This window comes from Rhinopithecus bieti, unplaced genomic scaffold, assembly GCF_001698545.2.
Source record: "Rhinopithecus bieti isolate Rb0 unplaced genomic scaffold, ASM169854v2 scaffold_21117, whole genome shotgun sequence".
Classification (NCBI taxonomy): domain Eukaryota; kingdom Metazoa; phylum Chordata; class Mammalia; order Primates; family Cercopithecidae; genus Rhinopithecus; species Rhinopithecus bieti.
The window spans coordinates 1,100,033-1,118,112 of NW_016810185.1; the positions used below are offsets into that span (position 1 = coordinate 1,100,033).

The 18,080-nt window shown below is 45.6% G+C and overlaps 1 protein-coding gene across 1 annotated transcript in view; it reads left to right on the forward strand.

Annotated features, from left to right (window-relative positions):
- RUFY4 (RUN and FYVE domain containing 4) overlaps positions 1-11,299 on the forward strand; it is a 65,011-nt gene extending 53,712 nt beyond the window's left edge. Inside the window, exons 11-13 of the mRNA XM_017891573.1 lie at positions 3,832-3,978; positions 9,961-10,071; positions 10,661-11,299. Of these exons, the coding sequence (XP_017747062.1) occupies positions 3,832-3,978; positions 9,961-10,071; positions 10,661-10,763 (361 nt within the window). The 3' untranslated portion in view covers positions 10,764-11,299. The remainder of the gene's footprint in view (positions 1-3,831; positions 3,979-9,960; positions 10,072-10,660) is intronic.
- The last annotated feature ends 6,781 nt before the right edge of the window (positions 11,300-18,080 follow it).

The following is an 18,080-nucleotide window of genomic DNA, read 5'->3' on the forward strand; positions in this document are numbered from 1 at the left end:
GTTTGTGGACAGGCAGGCCAAATGCATACGGGATATGGCTGAGCAGAGGAGAGAGGCGCAGAGTCGGAGCCAGGGGCCTCAAAGACAGAGTGAGGCACTGGAATTCTTCTTTGTGCTACCAGAGGCTGGGGCAGGGTTTAGTGCAGGGACGTTTCTCTGTCTGACTTCTGTATTTAAAGGCTCACTCAGGCTGTGGTATGGAGGGCAGTGGAAGGGTGGTAGAAGTCCCACGCAGAGCACAGACTGGGGGCAGAGGTGAGCCACAGCCGACCCGAAGGCAGCAGGCCCAGGGCAGGCCCATGGGGCTGTGAAAATGGACTTTGGGCTGAGACATGGAGCTTCCAACACCCACCTCACAGCTTTCTGGCTGTGGGCCCCTGGGGACAGTGGCCTGCCCTCTCTGGGCCTCAGGTCCCTGATTCGCAAAAGGAGATGGTAGGGTGGCTAAGGTTTCTCTTCCCAGCTCAGATGCTCGCGAGGCAATCTTTCCAAGCAGGTGGGTGTCCTCTGCGCTGGGAGTAAGACCTCGAGCAAAAGAAATTAGGACAAGCATCAGCTGAAGAGGTCCTCAGGATGGGGAACTAGGCAGATGTCACATGTCCCCCCAACCCCTGCACAGCAGCACTGAGCTCCTTTGAGGCCTGCCAGCCTCCATCAGCATCCTTCCCTCCCTCCCTCCCACCTGCTGCCCACTTGGCACCGGTGCCAGGAATCACTGGTGATCAGGGCTTTACCTGGATAAAGGCGTAGGGAGGCAAAAGAGTTTTGATCTGGGCTGGCCTGTGTCCAGATTTCTGCTCCCTCCACTCATCAAGCTGTGTGACCCTGGGCAAGTGTCACCCCTTCTCTGAGGTTCTACTCTTCTCTCTTGTAAAATGAGGATTATATTATCTGTCTCTTAAAATTGTGAAAACTAAATGAATGGGGCTATAAAACACTAAGCTTGGGCCTGGCATATAGTAAGTGCTCAGTAAACTAATTCCTTCCATGTCCCCTCATGTGCTAGAAGTATCCATCACTCCCTGATGAAAATACTTCAGGGCTCCCCATTTCACTGAGATTAACATCCACTTTTCCTGGGCTGCTGGCAGACAGCTCAGGTCCTGCCCACCTCCCCACTCCTCTCCTGCCTTCCCAGCCCCCCACTGCCCTTTGTGGCAGCCCAGAATCATTCGTCTTTCAGTTCCTCAAACAAGCTCAGCTCTTTCCAACTTGCAGACCTTTGCATGTGCCCATGCCTGGCTCTACATTGCTGATTTTTCATCTTCTAGTTCAGCTTCCATTTCACCTTGTCTGAGGAGCCTCTCCAAGAGCCCTCCCTGGTCTCTGTCTTAGCCTCTCCTTTGTCTCTGTCACAGCACTTAGTTTAGTTATTTTACGAGTCTATCATTTATTTTACCCCTGCCGCAAACACTATAAGATCCATAGGCTCTGCTTTATTCCTGGCACCTAAACGTCCCTTGGCACACAGTAGGTGCTAAGTAAGTGTTCTTTCCCACCCAAGAGACATATGCAAACACCACGGTGATCACATTAAGGGCCCAGGATCACAGGGCAAGTAAACTGGCTCGGGAAAATTAAAGTCAGCAGCTAAGAAATGAGGTGCCAAAAGACTAGAATGTTCATTAAAATTAAAAACATGGCCCTGCTCCGTGCCTGAGCACCAGAACGCTCTTGGGGTTGCAGTGACTGAACTCTGGAATGTCAGTGGCTGGGCTGCTAACAGTTTGATGTCATGGCCCACCCAACTTTCTTCCCTGCAACATGCTAAAAGGAGGTGTTTTAAAATTGCATGTTCAATTCATTGTCAAGCCTCTTGCAAGCCTCTTCCACTCAAACACGCTCAAGCCCCAGGACACACACCGGCACAGACACGTACATGCATCCTGAGCACCGGGACTCTCACCCATGCCATCTGCCATTGCAACGCCCTCCCAACTGAGCCAGGGGCCTCCCAGCTGAGCCAGAGGCTGGGCCCTGGGGCCAGGTCTTTTTTATTTCCAGTCCAGCGGTCTTCTTGGAACTTTTCAGAAAACCACTACAGACAAAAAGAAAAACCAAGAGTGGAACTGAGATGCTACCAAGCCCAAAACTAAAACAAATTTAGGAAAGCCATATTTTACTATTACTTTTAATTGAAAAGACAATGTCACATAACTTTTAAAAAATATTTTAAAGAAAATTCGCCCTAAATCCTTCACTGTTCCCCTTCCACACACAATTATTTCCAGCTGGGCACCGACCATCCAGCCTGGGTTCCCAGGCATCTGCCTTCCCTCCAGAGAGCTGCCACGATCCTGAACACACCTTTCAAGAAAGTTACATTTTAACTGCAAACGTTTGAAAACAAAGCCGCCAGGAGGAAATGTTGGCTCATCCCCTCCCTCTAAAGGAACACTCAGGGCAGGGCCCTGTTTTCATTTCTCTGAATAGTTGGTGAGGAGTCAGTTCGTAGGTGTCAGGCAACACACAGTGTGCAGTTCAGTGTGTGGTGTGTGCATTGCATATATGTGTGTAAACGCACACACATTGTGTGCATGTTGTGTTGTGTGTCTGCATTATGGATGTCTGTTGTGTGTGTTGTGCAAGTGTGTGTTTATATGTTGTGTTGTTTGTGTTCTGTTTATGTGTGTGGTGTGTGCATTATATATGTGTTGCGTTGTGTGTATTGTATTGTGTGTGCGTTATGTATGTTGTGATATGTGGTGTGTTGTGGTGTGTGTATGTATTGTATTATATGTATAAATTATATGCGTGTAGCATTGTAAGTGTGTCTTCTGTTGTGTGTATGTGTTCTGTTATACTTTGTGTATATTAGGGTGTGTGTTGTGTTGTAGATGTGTGTGCTGTGTGTTGTGTATATGCTGTGTTGCATTTTGTGTTGTATTGCGTATGTTGTGTGTTGTGTTGTGTGTGCATGTTATGCATGTGCATTGTGTTGTGTGATTGTGTGGTGTGTACAACGTGTCGTTACATGTGCATTATGAACATGTATGTAGTGTGCTGTGTCTGTGTATGCTGTGTAGTATGTGTTGTACTGTGTGTTTTGTGCTGTGCATACATGTTGTGTTTGTGTGTTGTGTTATGTGTATGGGTTATGTGTGTGTTGTGCATGTATTGAGTTGTGTGTATGTGTTATACTGTGTGTTGTGTATGTGTTGCATTGTCTATATGTGTTGTGTGTGTGCCGTGTGTTGTATTGTGTGTGTTATAAAATGTAGGGAGTGTTCTGTGTGTGCTGTGTGTTGTATTGTGTGTGTTATGATATGTAGGGGTTGTTGTGTTGTGTGTATTGTCTTGCGTGTATATGTTGTGTGGTGTATATGTGTTCTGTTGGGTGTTGTATCTGTTGTTATGTGTGGTATTGTGTGAGTGCATTGTGTGTGTTGTGTTTTGTGTTGTGTGTATGTGTTGTGTTTTGTGTGAATGCTGTTATGTGTATGGGCTGCATTTGTGTTGTGTTGGGTATATGTTGAGTTGTGTGTCTGTGTTATATTGTGTGTTGTTATTGTGTTGCGTATATGCATTGTGTGTATGTGTTGTGTGTAGTATTATCTGTGTTACAATGTGTGGGGGTTGTGTGTGTTGTGTGTATTGTATATAGGTGTTCTGTTGGGTGTTATGTCTCTTGTGTTATATTGTATTATGTGTGTGCATTTCGTGTGTGGTGTGGTGTGTATTGTTGTGTGTGTGTGTATGTGTGTGGACTTCAGCTGCCGGGGACATCACCAGTGTCTCCCATGGGCTCCCTATCCGGCAGAGGCCCAGCCTAGCTCAGGCACAAAGGCTGAGTTTTGCCCCCTGAGAACTTAGTCTTCCTTCTGTACCCAGGTGTCAGGAAGAGAGAGCCGAGCTGCAGGCACGGCTGGAGCAGAAGCAACAGGAGGCTGAGAAAAGGGACGCCGTGTACCAGGAGGAGCTTGGAGGGCAGCGGGACTTGGTCCAGGCCATGAAGAGGCGGGTGTTGGAACTGATCCAGTAAGGATGGGGACAGTGGGAAAGGGGAGACAGATGGGGGAACGATAAGGGATGTGGAATCCGGAGCATGAAAATTCTACTCCACTCACAGCTCCCAAGCAGGGTTCTAGAACTTTTATATATGCTTACTCTTCTGTTTCTTTTAGCCACTCCCTGCTGTTATCCCCATTTTACAGAAAAGGAAACTGAGGGTCAGAAACAAGACAGACTTGGCCGGGCGCAGTGGCTCACACCTGTAATCCCAGTACTTTGGAAGGCCAAGGTGGGCGGATCATGAGGTCAGGTGTTCAAGACCAATCTGGCCAATGTAGTGAAACCACATCTATACTAAAAATACAAAAATTAGCCGGGCATGGTGGCGCATGCCTGTAGTCCCAGCTACTTGGGAGGTTGAGGCAAGAGAATCACTTGAACCCGGAAGGCAGAAGTTGCAGTGAGCCAAGATCACACCACTGCACTCCAGCCTGGGGGACAGAGCGAGACTCCATTTTAAAAAAAAAAGGCAGACTTGGTCACCTAGGACACATAGCATATTAATTGTATAGAGTCCCCTGACAATAATGCATACTACCACCCAGACCCACCCCCACATACACACACCTACTGAGGTTAGGGAGGAGAAAAGAACCATGGGTTGAGAAGGAATTAGGAGGAGGAGGAAAAAGACACCAGGGAGAACCCAGAGGTGATCACGTGTCCTACACCTACCTGCCCACGGGACTTCCTCAGACCCTGGGCCTGTGGACCTGCCCTGGGTCAGCTGTTCTAGGTTCCAGTGGCTGGGCTCACCACGGTCAGCTCCAAACCATTAAGCTCACTGAGAGATGGGGAAGATGCGTGAAGCATAATTCCTGCCCTTTAGTTGGGTAGAAAGAGAGTTCACATACATATGTTATCCTCTCATACAGTTCAGGAAACAGGAGACCAGTGGAGTCAGGTTCCATTAAAATTGGAAGGTTGCTAAGGGGTCTTTTTTTTTTTTTTTAACAGAGTCTCGCTCTGTCACCCAGGCTGGAGTGCAGTGGTGCCATCTCGGCTCACTGCAGCCTCTACCTCCCCCATTCAAGTGATTCTCCTGCCTCAGCCTTCCAAGTAGCTGGGACTACAGGTGCGTGCCACCACGCCGGGCTAATTTTTGTATTTTGGTAGAGACAGGATTTCACCATGTTGGTCAGGCTGGTCTTGAACTCCTGACCTCAATTGATCCACCCAGCTCGGCCTCCCAAAGTGCTAGGATTTCAGGTGAGGGGTCATTTAGAACTAAATCCTCTTACACAATATCCAAATGGTATTAAGGGTGAGAAAAAGGAGACATCAACTTGGAAAGGACAAATAATAATTTAAGGAATAGTTCTTCCAAAGGATTTACTGTCAATTGGGAGGAAAAGAGATATAAAAAGTGAAGTATTGACCTCATGAAATAATTTAAGATAGCCAACAATAAAAGACATATATACGTGATTGTTAAAGAAAACTAGAAAATTAAATGGAACATGGCCGGGTGCAGTGGCTCACAGGCCTGTAATCCCAGCACTTTAGGAGGGCAAGGTGGATGAATCACCTGAGTTCAGGAGTTCGAGACCAGCCTGACCAACATGGTGAAAACCTGTCTCTACTAAAAATACAAAAATTAACTGGGCACCTGTAATCCCTGCTACTCAGGAGGCTGAGGCAGGAGAATCACTTGAACCCGGGAGGCGGAGGTTGCAGTGAGCTGAGATCATGCCACTGCACTCCAGCCTGAGCGACAAGAGTGAAACTCCATCTCAAAAAAAAAAAAAAAAAAAAGAAAGAAAATTAAATGGAACATGTAATAGAAAACAAAAAGTATATATCCCCAAAGTGTTGGGATTAGGGTTAGTGTTAGAACTCAGCACTGAGCATATTGGTAGCAGGATCAAAAAGGGAAAGACAGAGTGACTAAATCTCACTTCCCATCCAAAGAAAATATACCAGTTCATCAGCACTAGCTTCCCAGTGCAAAGGTGATTAATCACAGGTTCTCAGGCAGGCAACATTAAACTATGTAATACAATGTCCCTGGCAGAAGCTTATGGAAAATACGACCCTAAGCAAAAAACGAAAAGAAAAAGGAAAAAAAAATTGCCCCCAAGGTTGACTTCTGCATCAGGATGGTGGACTGCCCACATCTTATCTATTCTCCATCCTGAAATTTCTCTAAAATGACTATAAAAGACTAAAACTTAAAACGGAGAGAAAAGTGGAGGAGCTAACCACAGAGGAGAGATTTCAACTAATTTCCAGAAGCTGGAAAATGGATGGAGAAGTGGATACTGTGTGAAGCCCAAGTTTTTTGTAGGATCCAGAGATCCCAGAGCCACAGATGACAGAAGTGAGATGAGACATAAAGTCATTAGAAAGAACAGTCCATACCTGCTGCCTTCTGCCTGCCTCCCCACATGCAGAATATCCAGCACTCAGGGGCCTATCTCCCAAGCAAATGACCAAAAGATCCTTCGTTAAAGGAATTTAAGTGCCCCAAATAAAAGACCAGTTTGTCCTGACATTTGGGTGTCTGGTTGTAGCAGGTAGCTCCCTGCCCAGTCCCCACTAAAGGGAAGCCACTAGTCAACCATTCCTGTCCACTATTCAGAGCTCTAAACAGCTTTTATTGGCTCTTTCTTACACATAAAATGACAACCAAGGATCCCTAGATATTTGAGGAGAGTCTAGAACATAAAGGGAAGAGATGAAGATAAATAAAGGAAAAAGATCCATCTTCCATGAAACAGGATGCTATAAAAAGCATCTGTCAAAAGATAAGAAACATTCTTGGAAATTAAAAATTAAATTAAAATTATGATCACTGAATTTTTCTCAATTCACTAAAATGATTAGAAGAGAAAGATGAGGCACCCTCTTAGAAAGTAGAGTAAAAAGCATAGAGAGATGGGAGTCAGGAGAGAAATAATTAAACATACAGATAATCAGTCTCTGAATTCCAATGTCCTTTCTAACTGTGAGGAGAGAAACAAATGAAACATAGCAAAAATTAAGATGTGAGAGAATTCCCCAGCTCTGATGGACACAGATCTTCAGATTTGAAGATTTCACTGAGCAAAGAATTGAAAAACAAAACAAAGCCCACAGATACATCATTATGAAATTTCAGTAAAACAGATAAGGAGAATGTCCTAAGATAGTCTAGAAAAAAAGACAGATCACCTATAAAAGAAGTAGAATCCAATCATGTAAACAGTCTATGGTGCAATTCTTTTTAAGTTCTGAGAAAAACTGACTTTTGCCCTAGAATCTTGTTTCCAGACAAACCATGAGTGAAGTGGGGGAGGTGGTGGAGTAAAGACATTTTCACATAGACAGATTTCAGAAAATTTACCTCCCACATAGCCTTTCATAGGAAGTTAGTTGAGGATGTGCTCCAGAAAAACAAGGAAGTAAGCCAAGAAAGGAGAAGATGTGGAATTCAGGAAAAAAAAAAAAATTGCTTTAGCCTAGGAGAGAAGAAAAGGGAATTCCCAAGATGATAAGTGGGCAGCAAGCCCAGGGAGCAATTAGTCTAGACTGTAGCAGAAGGACCAAGGACGCAGGAGGAAGGTATCTGGGGAGAAAGGGAATCAAGAGAACACCTGAAATGATGAAGAATTGGGAGGAAAATAATATGTTAAAGGCAAGTAATGCAAGGAAAAAAGAAAGGCAATTAAAAACTCCCAGAAAACCAAAAGCCTTCCAAGAAGGAACGTGTTATAGAGGGTATCTTAGCTCGTTGGGAAGAAATATGTATATATATTATCTAATAATGTAAATATTATTCATTAATTTTTTTCAAGGATAGAATCAACTTAAAAGCAAAGCACAGAAAGCAATTATGTAATTATAGAAACAGAATGTAAATCCTACCACTTTAACAATATTATGTATAGAATAGAATCTGATAGAATGTTCTATAAAGGTTGTATATTTATGCTGTCCAGTATGGTAGCTGGTAGTCACATGTAGAGATAAAGCACTTGAAATATTGAGCCGGTGCAACTAAGGAACTAAAGTTTTTATTTTATGTATTAATATTTTAATTAAATTAAATATAAATAGCCACATGTGGGGTAGTGGCTACCATTTTGGATGCTGTGAGAAAAGATGGCAAGTTAGAAGGTGGAGGAAAGAGGTGAGCTGAAAGGAAGAGATGCTGGCATCATCATATTACAGAACAGAAGTCATAAGGATACTACCTATAGTTAGTAGATGAAGAAATAAATATGTGAGTACATTCTGTAAAAATTACAATGGTAGCCTGGGCACGGTGGCTCATGCCTGTCATCTCAGCACTTTGGAAGTCCAAGGCTGAGGTCAGGAGTTTGAGACCAGCCTGGCCAACATGCTGAAACCCCATCTCTACTAAAAATACAAAAACTAGCCAGGCATGGTGGCACATGCCTGTAATCCCAGCTACTTGGGAGGTTAAGGCAGGAGAATCACTTGAACCCAGGAGGCGGAGGTTGCAGTTAGCCAAAATCATGCCACAGCACTCTAGCCTGGGTGACAGAGACAGACTCTATCTCAAAAAAAAAAAAAAAAAAAATTACAATAGTAGCCAATAGAGGAACTAAAAGTAGGAATATAACTATGTGAGGATGGTGAGTTAGTGAGGATGGTAATATATAAGCTAAATCCTCTGATATCAAAGGAGGGAGCTCTATAGAGAATGTTCTCTATTGATAAACAAAGAAGGAGATAAAGGAGCATATTACTTAAATATGGAAGTAATTTCAAGGAGAGAAAGCAAAACGATGTCAGAAATGGTTTGCCACTGAGAACGAGAAAGAGAGGGAGGTCTTTTGATATGAGCACTTTTGTATGATTTTATTTTTAAATCACGTGTATGTATTATTTTGATACAAATTTAAAATAACCCTTCTTCCTAAATATCTTTTCAAAAGGGAGTGAAGGCGGGGCATGGTGGTTCATGCCTGTAATCCCAACACTTTAGGAGGTTGAGGCAGGGTTCAAGACCAGTCTGGGCAACATGTCGAAACCCCATCTCTACAAAAAAGTAGCCAGGCACACGCCTATAGTCCCAGCTACTTGGAAGGCTAAAGTGTGAGGATCACCTGAGCCCAGGAGGTCAAGGCTGCAGTGAGCTGTGATCATGCTACTGAACTCCAGCCTGGGCAACAGAGTTAGATGCTCTCGCAAAAAAAAAAAAAAAAAGGCAGTGAAATCAGTTTTGCAAGGGCATACACGTAAATAAATACCAAGGCAGTTTGTACTAAGTGCCAGATAAGAGACAGTAGGCAAGATGTGCTGTAAGTGTCTGGAGCAAGAAACCCCAGGGGGCTCTGTGATCAGTGAGCACTCCTTTGTGCTTAAATAATGGGTCCTTAAATCATGGGTCAAGGTTATTTTGGGCGAAGAGGAGGCCAGGTGTCAGACGCATTCTGATCTCTTGTATGTGTCTCTCACCGTCTCTTCATTCCTCTCTGTCTTTCTCTGGCCCCTGTGTCTCTTTCTCTATCTCTCCATCTGTCTCCATATCTGTCTCTTCCCCTCTGTCTCCATTTTCTCTGTCTCTTTGTCTCTTTCTCTATGTGTGTCTCCCTCTATTTATCTCTCAACTTCTCTGTCACTCTCTGTCTCTCTCCAATCCTCTGGCTTTCTCTCTCTCTCTCTCTCTTTCACTCTCTCTCTTTGTCTCTCTCTCCCTCTTTCCCCTTCTCTCTACCCCTCTCTCTCTGAGTAACCATCTTTCTCTGTCCATCTTTGTATCCCCCTCCATTGCTGTGTCTCTGTCTTTCTGCGTCTCTGCTCTTGTTTCTGTCCCTGTCTCTGAATCTCTTTTTATTTCTGTGTGTGTCCATGTGATTCCCTCCATCACCCTCTCTGTCTCTCTCTTCCTGTCTGTGTGATTCCCTCTGTTCCTCTCTGTCTCTCTGTCTGAGTCATTTCCCATTTCTGTCTTTTGATCTCTGCCTCTGTCTATGTCTCTCCACCTTCATCCCCCATCAGAGAGAAGGACCGCCTGTGGCAGAGGCTCCAGCATCTTTCTTCCATGGCCCCTGGGTGCTGTGTGGCCTGTAGCAAGATCTTTGGCCGATTGTCCCGGCGGTATCCATGCAGGTAAAGGGAAGGGCACAGATTCCTCCCTCTGGAACAGCCCAGTTTCCACCAGCTGACAGCCCCCACCCACCCCAGGGAAGGGAGGGACACAGCAACTGGGTGTTTATAAAAGGCCACTTACAGCTGGCCACTCATTCTACCACATCTGACTTCCAACACTAAGCAGAGCCACGAAGGAGAAGAGCAGAAAGGTCAGATAAGGAGTGGGGTCCAGGGGGCAGGATTGGGCCCCCCTCCAAGAACTGACCAAGAAATGGGCCTCTCATCTGGAAGGGAGCATCTGTACAGTGTAAGCTGCTCCCCGTCCTTCGTCTGTGAGCACAGTGCTAGGACCAGCCTTGGGAGAGAGGAAAGTGAGCCACCAGGAGAAGCTGCCATGTGAAGGTGGAGGCTCTGGAGGGGTCGGGCATCAGGACACCCTTCAGGAGAGGGGAGACCTCTTGAGACAGACCAAGGGCATTCCACTGGGAGATGAGAAACAGATGTCTCAGGTGGACCTGAAGATGCTGGAACTCCATGACCTCAGCGCCCACTTGGGGAAGTGCCAGCTGCAGAGGCCACCCCAGGCTTCCCTGCCTCTGCCTTCCAGGCTCTGCGGAGGCCTGCTCTGTCACGCTTGCTCTGCAGATTACAAGAAGAGAGACCGCTGCTGCCCACCCTGTGCCCAGGGAGGAGAAGCCCAGGTCACCTGACCAAGACCAAGACCAGCCCACGACTGGCCTCCCACCCGCTTGCCCACCCCACACAATCCACTCCCTGCCCGTAGCTCTTCCCAGCCCTCTTGTTTGTCCAGTCCGAATTCTAGACACTGGAGATCTAAGGCACCAGCACTTCTGTGGACAGAGTAGGGTGTGGGGAGTGGTTCCAGCCCTGCAGCTACCACAAGGAGCCAGGTGACTTTGGCGAAGCCCTCAGTGCTCAGGGCTTCTTCTCTAATGTTAGGAGTCGGGCCCCATCCTCTCTGAAGTCCCTCTGGGATCAGCAAATCCATGACTGTAGATAAGACGCCAGCAGCCCTGACATTTCTCCTCCACACTCCCCACTCACCCAGCACCAGTGCCCACCCTTCCTGATTCACTAGAAGTGAAGCCTGCACTGTCTTGGGTTCTCCCGCAGCTTCTTGTCTGGAGTCAGCTTCAGGGATCTGTGTTTGTATTGCTGTGTTTCTTTTTATGTTTAACAGCTTTATTGAAGTACTACTGACGCATGATAAACATGACAGAGTGTACAATTTGATGAGTTTTGATTTTAATAAACGCCAGTGAACCATCTTCATAAACATATCTATCCACCCCAAAGTTTCCTTGTGCCCCTCTGTGGCCTCCCTCCCTTCCTTTCCCTCCATACCTAGGCAAATACTGATCTGCTTTCAGTCACCACAGGCTAATGTACATTTTCTAGAATTTTATGTAAGTGAAATCATACAGTACAACCTCTTTATTGCCTGCCTTCTTCTGCTCAGCTTCATGATGTTGAGATTCCTGCTTGTTGCTACATATATCGGGAACATATTTTATTGTTGAGTGGTATTCCGCCGTATGGATATGCCACAGTTTGTCTCTGCATTCACTTGTGGATGGACATCTGAGTTGTTTCCAACTTGGGGCTATTACAAATAAGATTCACGTGAGTCTGCTGACATACACTTGTTTGTCTTATGTTTCTCTTGTGTAGACATACACTTGTTTCTTTTACATAAATACCTAGGAATGACGTGAATGGGTCATTATGTTTAACTTTTTTTTTTTTTTTTTTTTGAGACGGAGTCTCGCTCTGTCACCCAGGCTGGAGTGCAGTGGCACGATCTCGACTCACTGAAAGCTACGCATCCTGGGTTCACGCCATTCTCTTGCCTCAGCCTCCTGAGTAGCTGGGACTACAGGTGCCCACCACCATGCCCGGCTAATTTTTTGTGTTTTTAATAGAGACGGGGTTTCACCATGTTAGCCAGGATGGTCTCAATCTCCTGACCTCACGATCTGCCTGCCTCGGCCTCCCAAAGTGCTGGGATTACAGGTGTGAGCCACCGCACCCGGCCGTGTTTAACTTTTAAGGAACTGCCAAACTATTGCCCAAAGAAGTTGTACATTGGCCCTTCCCACCAGCACTGCGTGAGAGTTTCTTTTGCCCCCACCCCACTCCCGCCAGGACACCTGGGTTTGGAAGGCAGGAAAGCAGTACAGACACAGAACTTAGGCCTCTTTGTCCTTCCCCACCAACCACTACAGTTCTTGATTGATCTCAGGTTGAGAGCACCTGGAGGGAAGGGCTGAATCTAGGTGACTCTCTGTGCAGTGTTCGTTTGGCCAGAGTTTGATAAGGACCATTAATGTGGACTATGTAGTAGTGTGGCATAAGATCACATCCCCTATATTGTCCAAGAAGGCTTATGAAAGGTGTAGGTCATTCACTTGGCACCTGATTGTGGTGCCAATTCTTCTTCAGTTATTCTTCTGAGAATAACTGTTTCAGAAGAGGTGCAGACCACACTCTAGGATAAGGTGATTAGCTGCCCTACACAGTTCTAAGACACATTTTGTGGCCCCCAACAGGCATTCACACTGCCCTTATCTGCTCTGCCTTGCAGGCACTGCTAGAGCCTCCACAGCTGTTGGGCAATCCTGTGGCTCTGACCAGAGCTCTGGACAGCCTCTCGGGGTTAGGCCGCCCAGATTGCATCCCGTTACCTTCACATGGAGCAAGAGTTTTGCAACAGTAGTTTCTGCCCTAGAGAGCTGGTGAGAACTTCTGCTTAGCAAACACAATAACAGGGTGAAGGGAGAAACTGGGGGGCTCCTGGAGCAATCAGAGCAATAGAATTGCCACTACCCTAAAGGGCAGCAGTCCCTTTCTGGAAATGAGGCTTACTCACATGTCTTTACTAGGGCAGGGTTCTTACTCTAGCAGAAGAAGTCATATTCTAGCAGGAACTCCAGCACAAAATTCAAACCTTCCTGATGAATTGATTGGATGTTCATGGGGTGGGGAGGGGGACTGGCTGAAGCCTGTTTCACAGAGCAAGGAGGCTGCTCCTGGAAGAGAACTTATCAGACGGGAATCAGGGGCCAGGACTAGGGGAGCTGGACCTTCTCCCACTGTTTGGAGTAAAGAAGAGCAATGCTGAAGACCAACATGTAGCTCAGCACTGCCCCTGAAGAGTCTGCACCAACTCCAATGGAGAGCAAAAGAGCTCCAAAAAGAAATCAGAAAAGTCTGTTAGACTTTGGGGATTCTCAAGCAGAGAGATCCACAAAAATCACCATAGACCTCCCAGAGCCCGGCACTGCAAATGCACCCATCCTTCTTCAGTGGTGACTCTAGGGTGCATGTCCAGCAACTGCAAAGCCCAGAGAAGCTTGTGGGAGACACTCCAATAGACTCCCCCAAGTCCCTGGGGAGCGCATTACAGGGCTGAAGTCCAGCATGAACACATGGGCTCTGAGCCAGCGCAATCCAGATTGTTGCTATTGATGTGACTTCATCTGTATTCATAGGCTGGGGATGCCCTGGGTAATTGGGGCAACATAGTTATTTCTTTAAATTAGATGTCACTGGGATGCTCCAACATACATCAGTTTCCCCTACCTGTCCATTCAGTGCTCAAAAAAAAAAATGTGTTACGCATCTATGATATGCCAAACAATGACTGGTTTGGAGATACAAAGATAAAAATATATATGAAAGCACTGCTTTCAAGAACCTCACCATGGGGGAAGGAGCAGCCAAATGGATGATGAATTATAAACCCTTGGCTACATTTGCAAGGCAAAAGGAGAGTTGGCCAAACCAAAAGAGTGGGAAAGAGCATCCCAGGGAAAAGGGAAACACATGCCAAGACCCCAGAGGAAACCAGAACAGCTCCTTGGGGATTGAGGGGACTGTAAGTGGTTCCCTGTGGCTGGAGTTAAGTGTTCTGTATTGGGGGGTGGGGAGAGCCTGAAGTGACAGGGTTGGAGAAGTAACAGGAGTTAAATGGAGGGTGCCAGGTGACCGACTCAGGAGTCTGACTTTACCTGAGTGTAACCAGGGTCCTTGATGAATTTTAAGAGGAAAAGAAAGTGATCAAATTCACATATTAGGAAGCTCATTCTGGCAGTGGATTGGAGGGTGGGTTAAAGGGGGAACAATTTGAGGTAGAAAACATTTAGGAGAGGAGAAGGAGCGGGGGAGGAGGAAGAGAAGGATGAGGAGCAGCTAATAGAGCCAAGCATCATTCTAAGTGTTTATCAGTATAGACTCATTTAATCCACATAACAGCCCCATGTAGGAGCTGTTCTCATTATACCCACTTCACAGATAATGAAACTGAGACCCAGTGAGATTAAATCACTTGACCAAAGGTCCAGGACTAGGTAGGTGGATTCTAACTCACACAGCCCAGTCTAGAACTCACAACTATTGCATGACCATTGCCTTAGGTGAGGTGAGAGAGAATAAAGTGTTGCCTAACACTCTCAGTGAAGGTGGTGAGGAGGAGATAGTCAGGAGTGATGTTAAGGAGAGGAAGAGTGAGGAGCAGGTACATTTCTGGTTTGGCAGATGATTGAACGAGGAACCATTCAGAAGAAAGACATGTCAAGAAATACAATGAGATTAGTTTTCTACATGTTGAATTTGCAACATCTGTGGGCCCTCAGGGAGATTTCAGGAGGTAATTGCATGTCAGAGTTTGGAGCTGAGGGGAGACACTGGTTAGGAGCAGTAGCTATGGGAGACCCTGGCACATGTTGGATGACAGTTGAAGCCATGAAAACCAGTGGACTCCCCGAGAGGGAGCAGGTAGAGTGAGAAGAGAAGAAAACCGAGGTAGAATCCTCAGGAACCTCAATATCTGAGGAATAAATTAAGAAATAGAGCAACAAACAAGACCAAGAGAGATCAAAGGGAATAGAGGAGAATAGGTCAGTGGGATTCAATGATATAGAGATCAAGTAAGACCTGAATAGTAACTTTCCACCATAAATGAAGTTGAAAAGCATACAGCAGGCAGGAAGAAAATATCTTAACATAATTGACAAATATTCAAAACACAATATGCCCAAATTATATAAAGAGCTCCTACAAATCAATAACAAAATAACAATCCAAGGCTCGGCATAGTGGTTCACCCCTGTAATCCCCAGCACTTTGGGAGGCCGAGGTGGGTGGCCAGGGGTTCGAGACCAGCCTGGTCAACATGGCGTGAAACCTCGTCTCTACTAAAATTATAAAAATTACCCAGGAGTGGTGGTGAACACCTGTAGTCCCAGCTACTAGAGAGGCTGACGCATGAGAATTGCTTTAACTTGGAAGGCAGAGGTTGCAGTGAGCCAAGATTGCACTCCAGCCTGAGCAACAGAGTAAGACTCTGTTTCCAAAAAAAAGGTATATTTCTTGCCATGCACAATGGCTCATGCCTGTAATCCTAACACTTTGAGAGGCAGAGGCGAGAGAATCACTTGAGGCCAAAAAAATAATAATAACAAAATAACAATCCAAAGCAAAAGGGAAACAGATAAGAATAACTAATTCAGCTGGACCCAGTGGCTCCCACCTGTAATCCCAGATATACAGGAGGCTAAGATGGCAGGATCACTTGAGGTGAGATATATACATATATATACATATATACGTGTATATATATACACACACATATATACATATATATGATATAGTATATATATCTTTTTATTAAGAAAAGAAGGAAGGAAAACATGTTTGTATTTGCGGGAAAATGTACACACCAAGTTGTAGACAGTAGTTATCTGAGGAAAAGATACGGGTGAACAGAGGAACAGAAGGGAGACTTTCCAGCTGTGCTTTATATGCTTTTGTGCTTTTGTATTGCTTGTATTCTTTACATATGCATGCTTTGTTTTGTCATATTAAAAGTTTTGTGTGTTTGTGTGTTTCTTTTTTATTTCAATAGTTTTGGGGTACAGGTGGTTTTCTGTTACATGGATAAGTTCTTCAGTGGTGATTTCTGAGAGATTTTTATGCACCTGCCACCCAAGCAGTGTACATTGTACCCAATATGTAATATTTTATCCCTCACCTCCCTCCCAACCTTTTTCCCTACATCGCCAAAGTCTATTATATCATTCTTAGGCTTTTGCATCCTCATAGCTTAGCCCCCACTTATAACTGAGAACGTATGATATTTGGTTTTCCATTCATGAGTTACTTCACTTAGAATAATGGCTTCCAGCTCCATCCAAGTTGCTGCAAAAGACATTATTTTGTTCCATTTTATGCCTGAGTAGTATTGTATGGTATACGTAGGGGAAAGAAAGAGAGATCAGACTGTTACTGTGTCTATGTAGAAAAGGAAGACATAAGAAACTGGATTTTAACCTGTACCCTGAACAATTGTTTTGTCCTGAGATGCTGTTAATCTGTAACTTTGCCCCAACCTTGAGCTGATAAAAACATGTGTTGTATGGAATCAAGGTTTAAGGGATCTAGGGCTGTGCAGGATGTGCCTTGTTAAAATGTTTGCAGGCAGTACGCTTGGTAAAAGTCATCGCCATTCTCCAGTCTTGATAAACCAGGGGCACAATGCACTGCGGAAAGCGGCAGGGACCTCTGCCCTGGAAAGCCAGGTATGCTCCAAGGTTTCTCCCCATGTGATAGTCTGAAATAGGGCCTCATGGGCTGGGAAAAACCTGACCGTCCCCCAGCCTGACACCCGTGAAGGGTCTATGCTGAGGAGGATTAGTAAAAGAGGAAGGCCTCTTGCAGTTGAGATAAGAGGAAGGCCTTGGCCGGGCGCGGTGGCTCAAGCCTGTAATCCCAGCACTTTGGGAGGCCGAGACGGGTTGGATCACGACGGTCAGGGAGATCGAGGACCATCCTGGCCCTAACATGTGAACCCCGTCTCTACTAAAAATACAAAAAACTTAGGCCGGGCGACCTTTTTGGGGCGGGCGCCTGTGAGTCCCAGCTACTCGGATGGCTGAGGCAGGAGAATGGCGGGAACCTGGGGAGGCTGGAGCCTTTGAGCTGAGCTGAGTCCGGGCCACTACACTCCAGCCTGGGCAGCAGAGCGAGGACTCCGTCTCAAAAAAAAAAAAAAAAAAAAAAAGAGGAAGGGCCTCCGTCTCCTGCCTGGGGCCCCCTGGGAACAGAATGTCTCGGTATAAAACCCAAGTTGTACATTTGTTTCTATTCTGAGCTAGGAGAAAAACTGCCCTGTGGCGGGAGGCAAAGCATGTTGGCAGCAATGGTGCTCTGTTATTCTTTACTCCACTGAGATGTTTGGGTGGAGAAAAGCATAAATCTGGCCTATGTGCACATCCAGGCATAGTATCTTCCCTTAAACTTATTTGTGACACAGATTCCTTTGCTCACATGTTTTCTTGTTGACCTTCTCCCCACTATCACCCTGCTCTCCTCTTGCATTCCTCTTGCTGAGATAGTGAAAATAGTAATTAATAAATACTGAGGGAACTCAGAGACCGGTGCCGGTGCAGGTCCTCCGGAGGTATGCTGAGTGCCGGTCCCCTGGGCCCACTGTTCTTTCTCTGTACCTTGTCTCTGTGTCTTATTTCTTTTCTCAGTCTCTCGTCCCACCTGACGAGATATACCCACAGGTGTGGAGGGGCAGGCCACCCCTTCAGGTGCATATAAACCACATTTTCTTTATCCACTCATTGGTTGATGGGCATTTAGGTTGGTTCCATATCTTTGCAATTGTGAATTGTGCTGCTATAAACATGTGTGTGCAAGTGTCCTTTTCATATAATGACTTCTTTTCCCTTGGATAGATACCCAGTAGTGGGATTGCTGGATCAAATGGTAGTTCTACTTTTAGTTCTTTAAGAAATCCCCACACTTTGTTCCATAGTGGTTGTACTTTACATTCTCACCAGCAGTGTAAAAGTGGTCTCTTTGCACCACATCCACGCCAACATCTATTGTTTTTTGACTTTTGAATTATGGCCATTCTTGCAGGAGTAAGGTGGCATCTCATTCTAGTTTTAATTTGCATTTCCCTGATGATTAGTGATGTTGAACGTTTTTTCATGTTT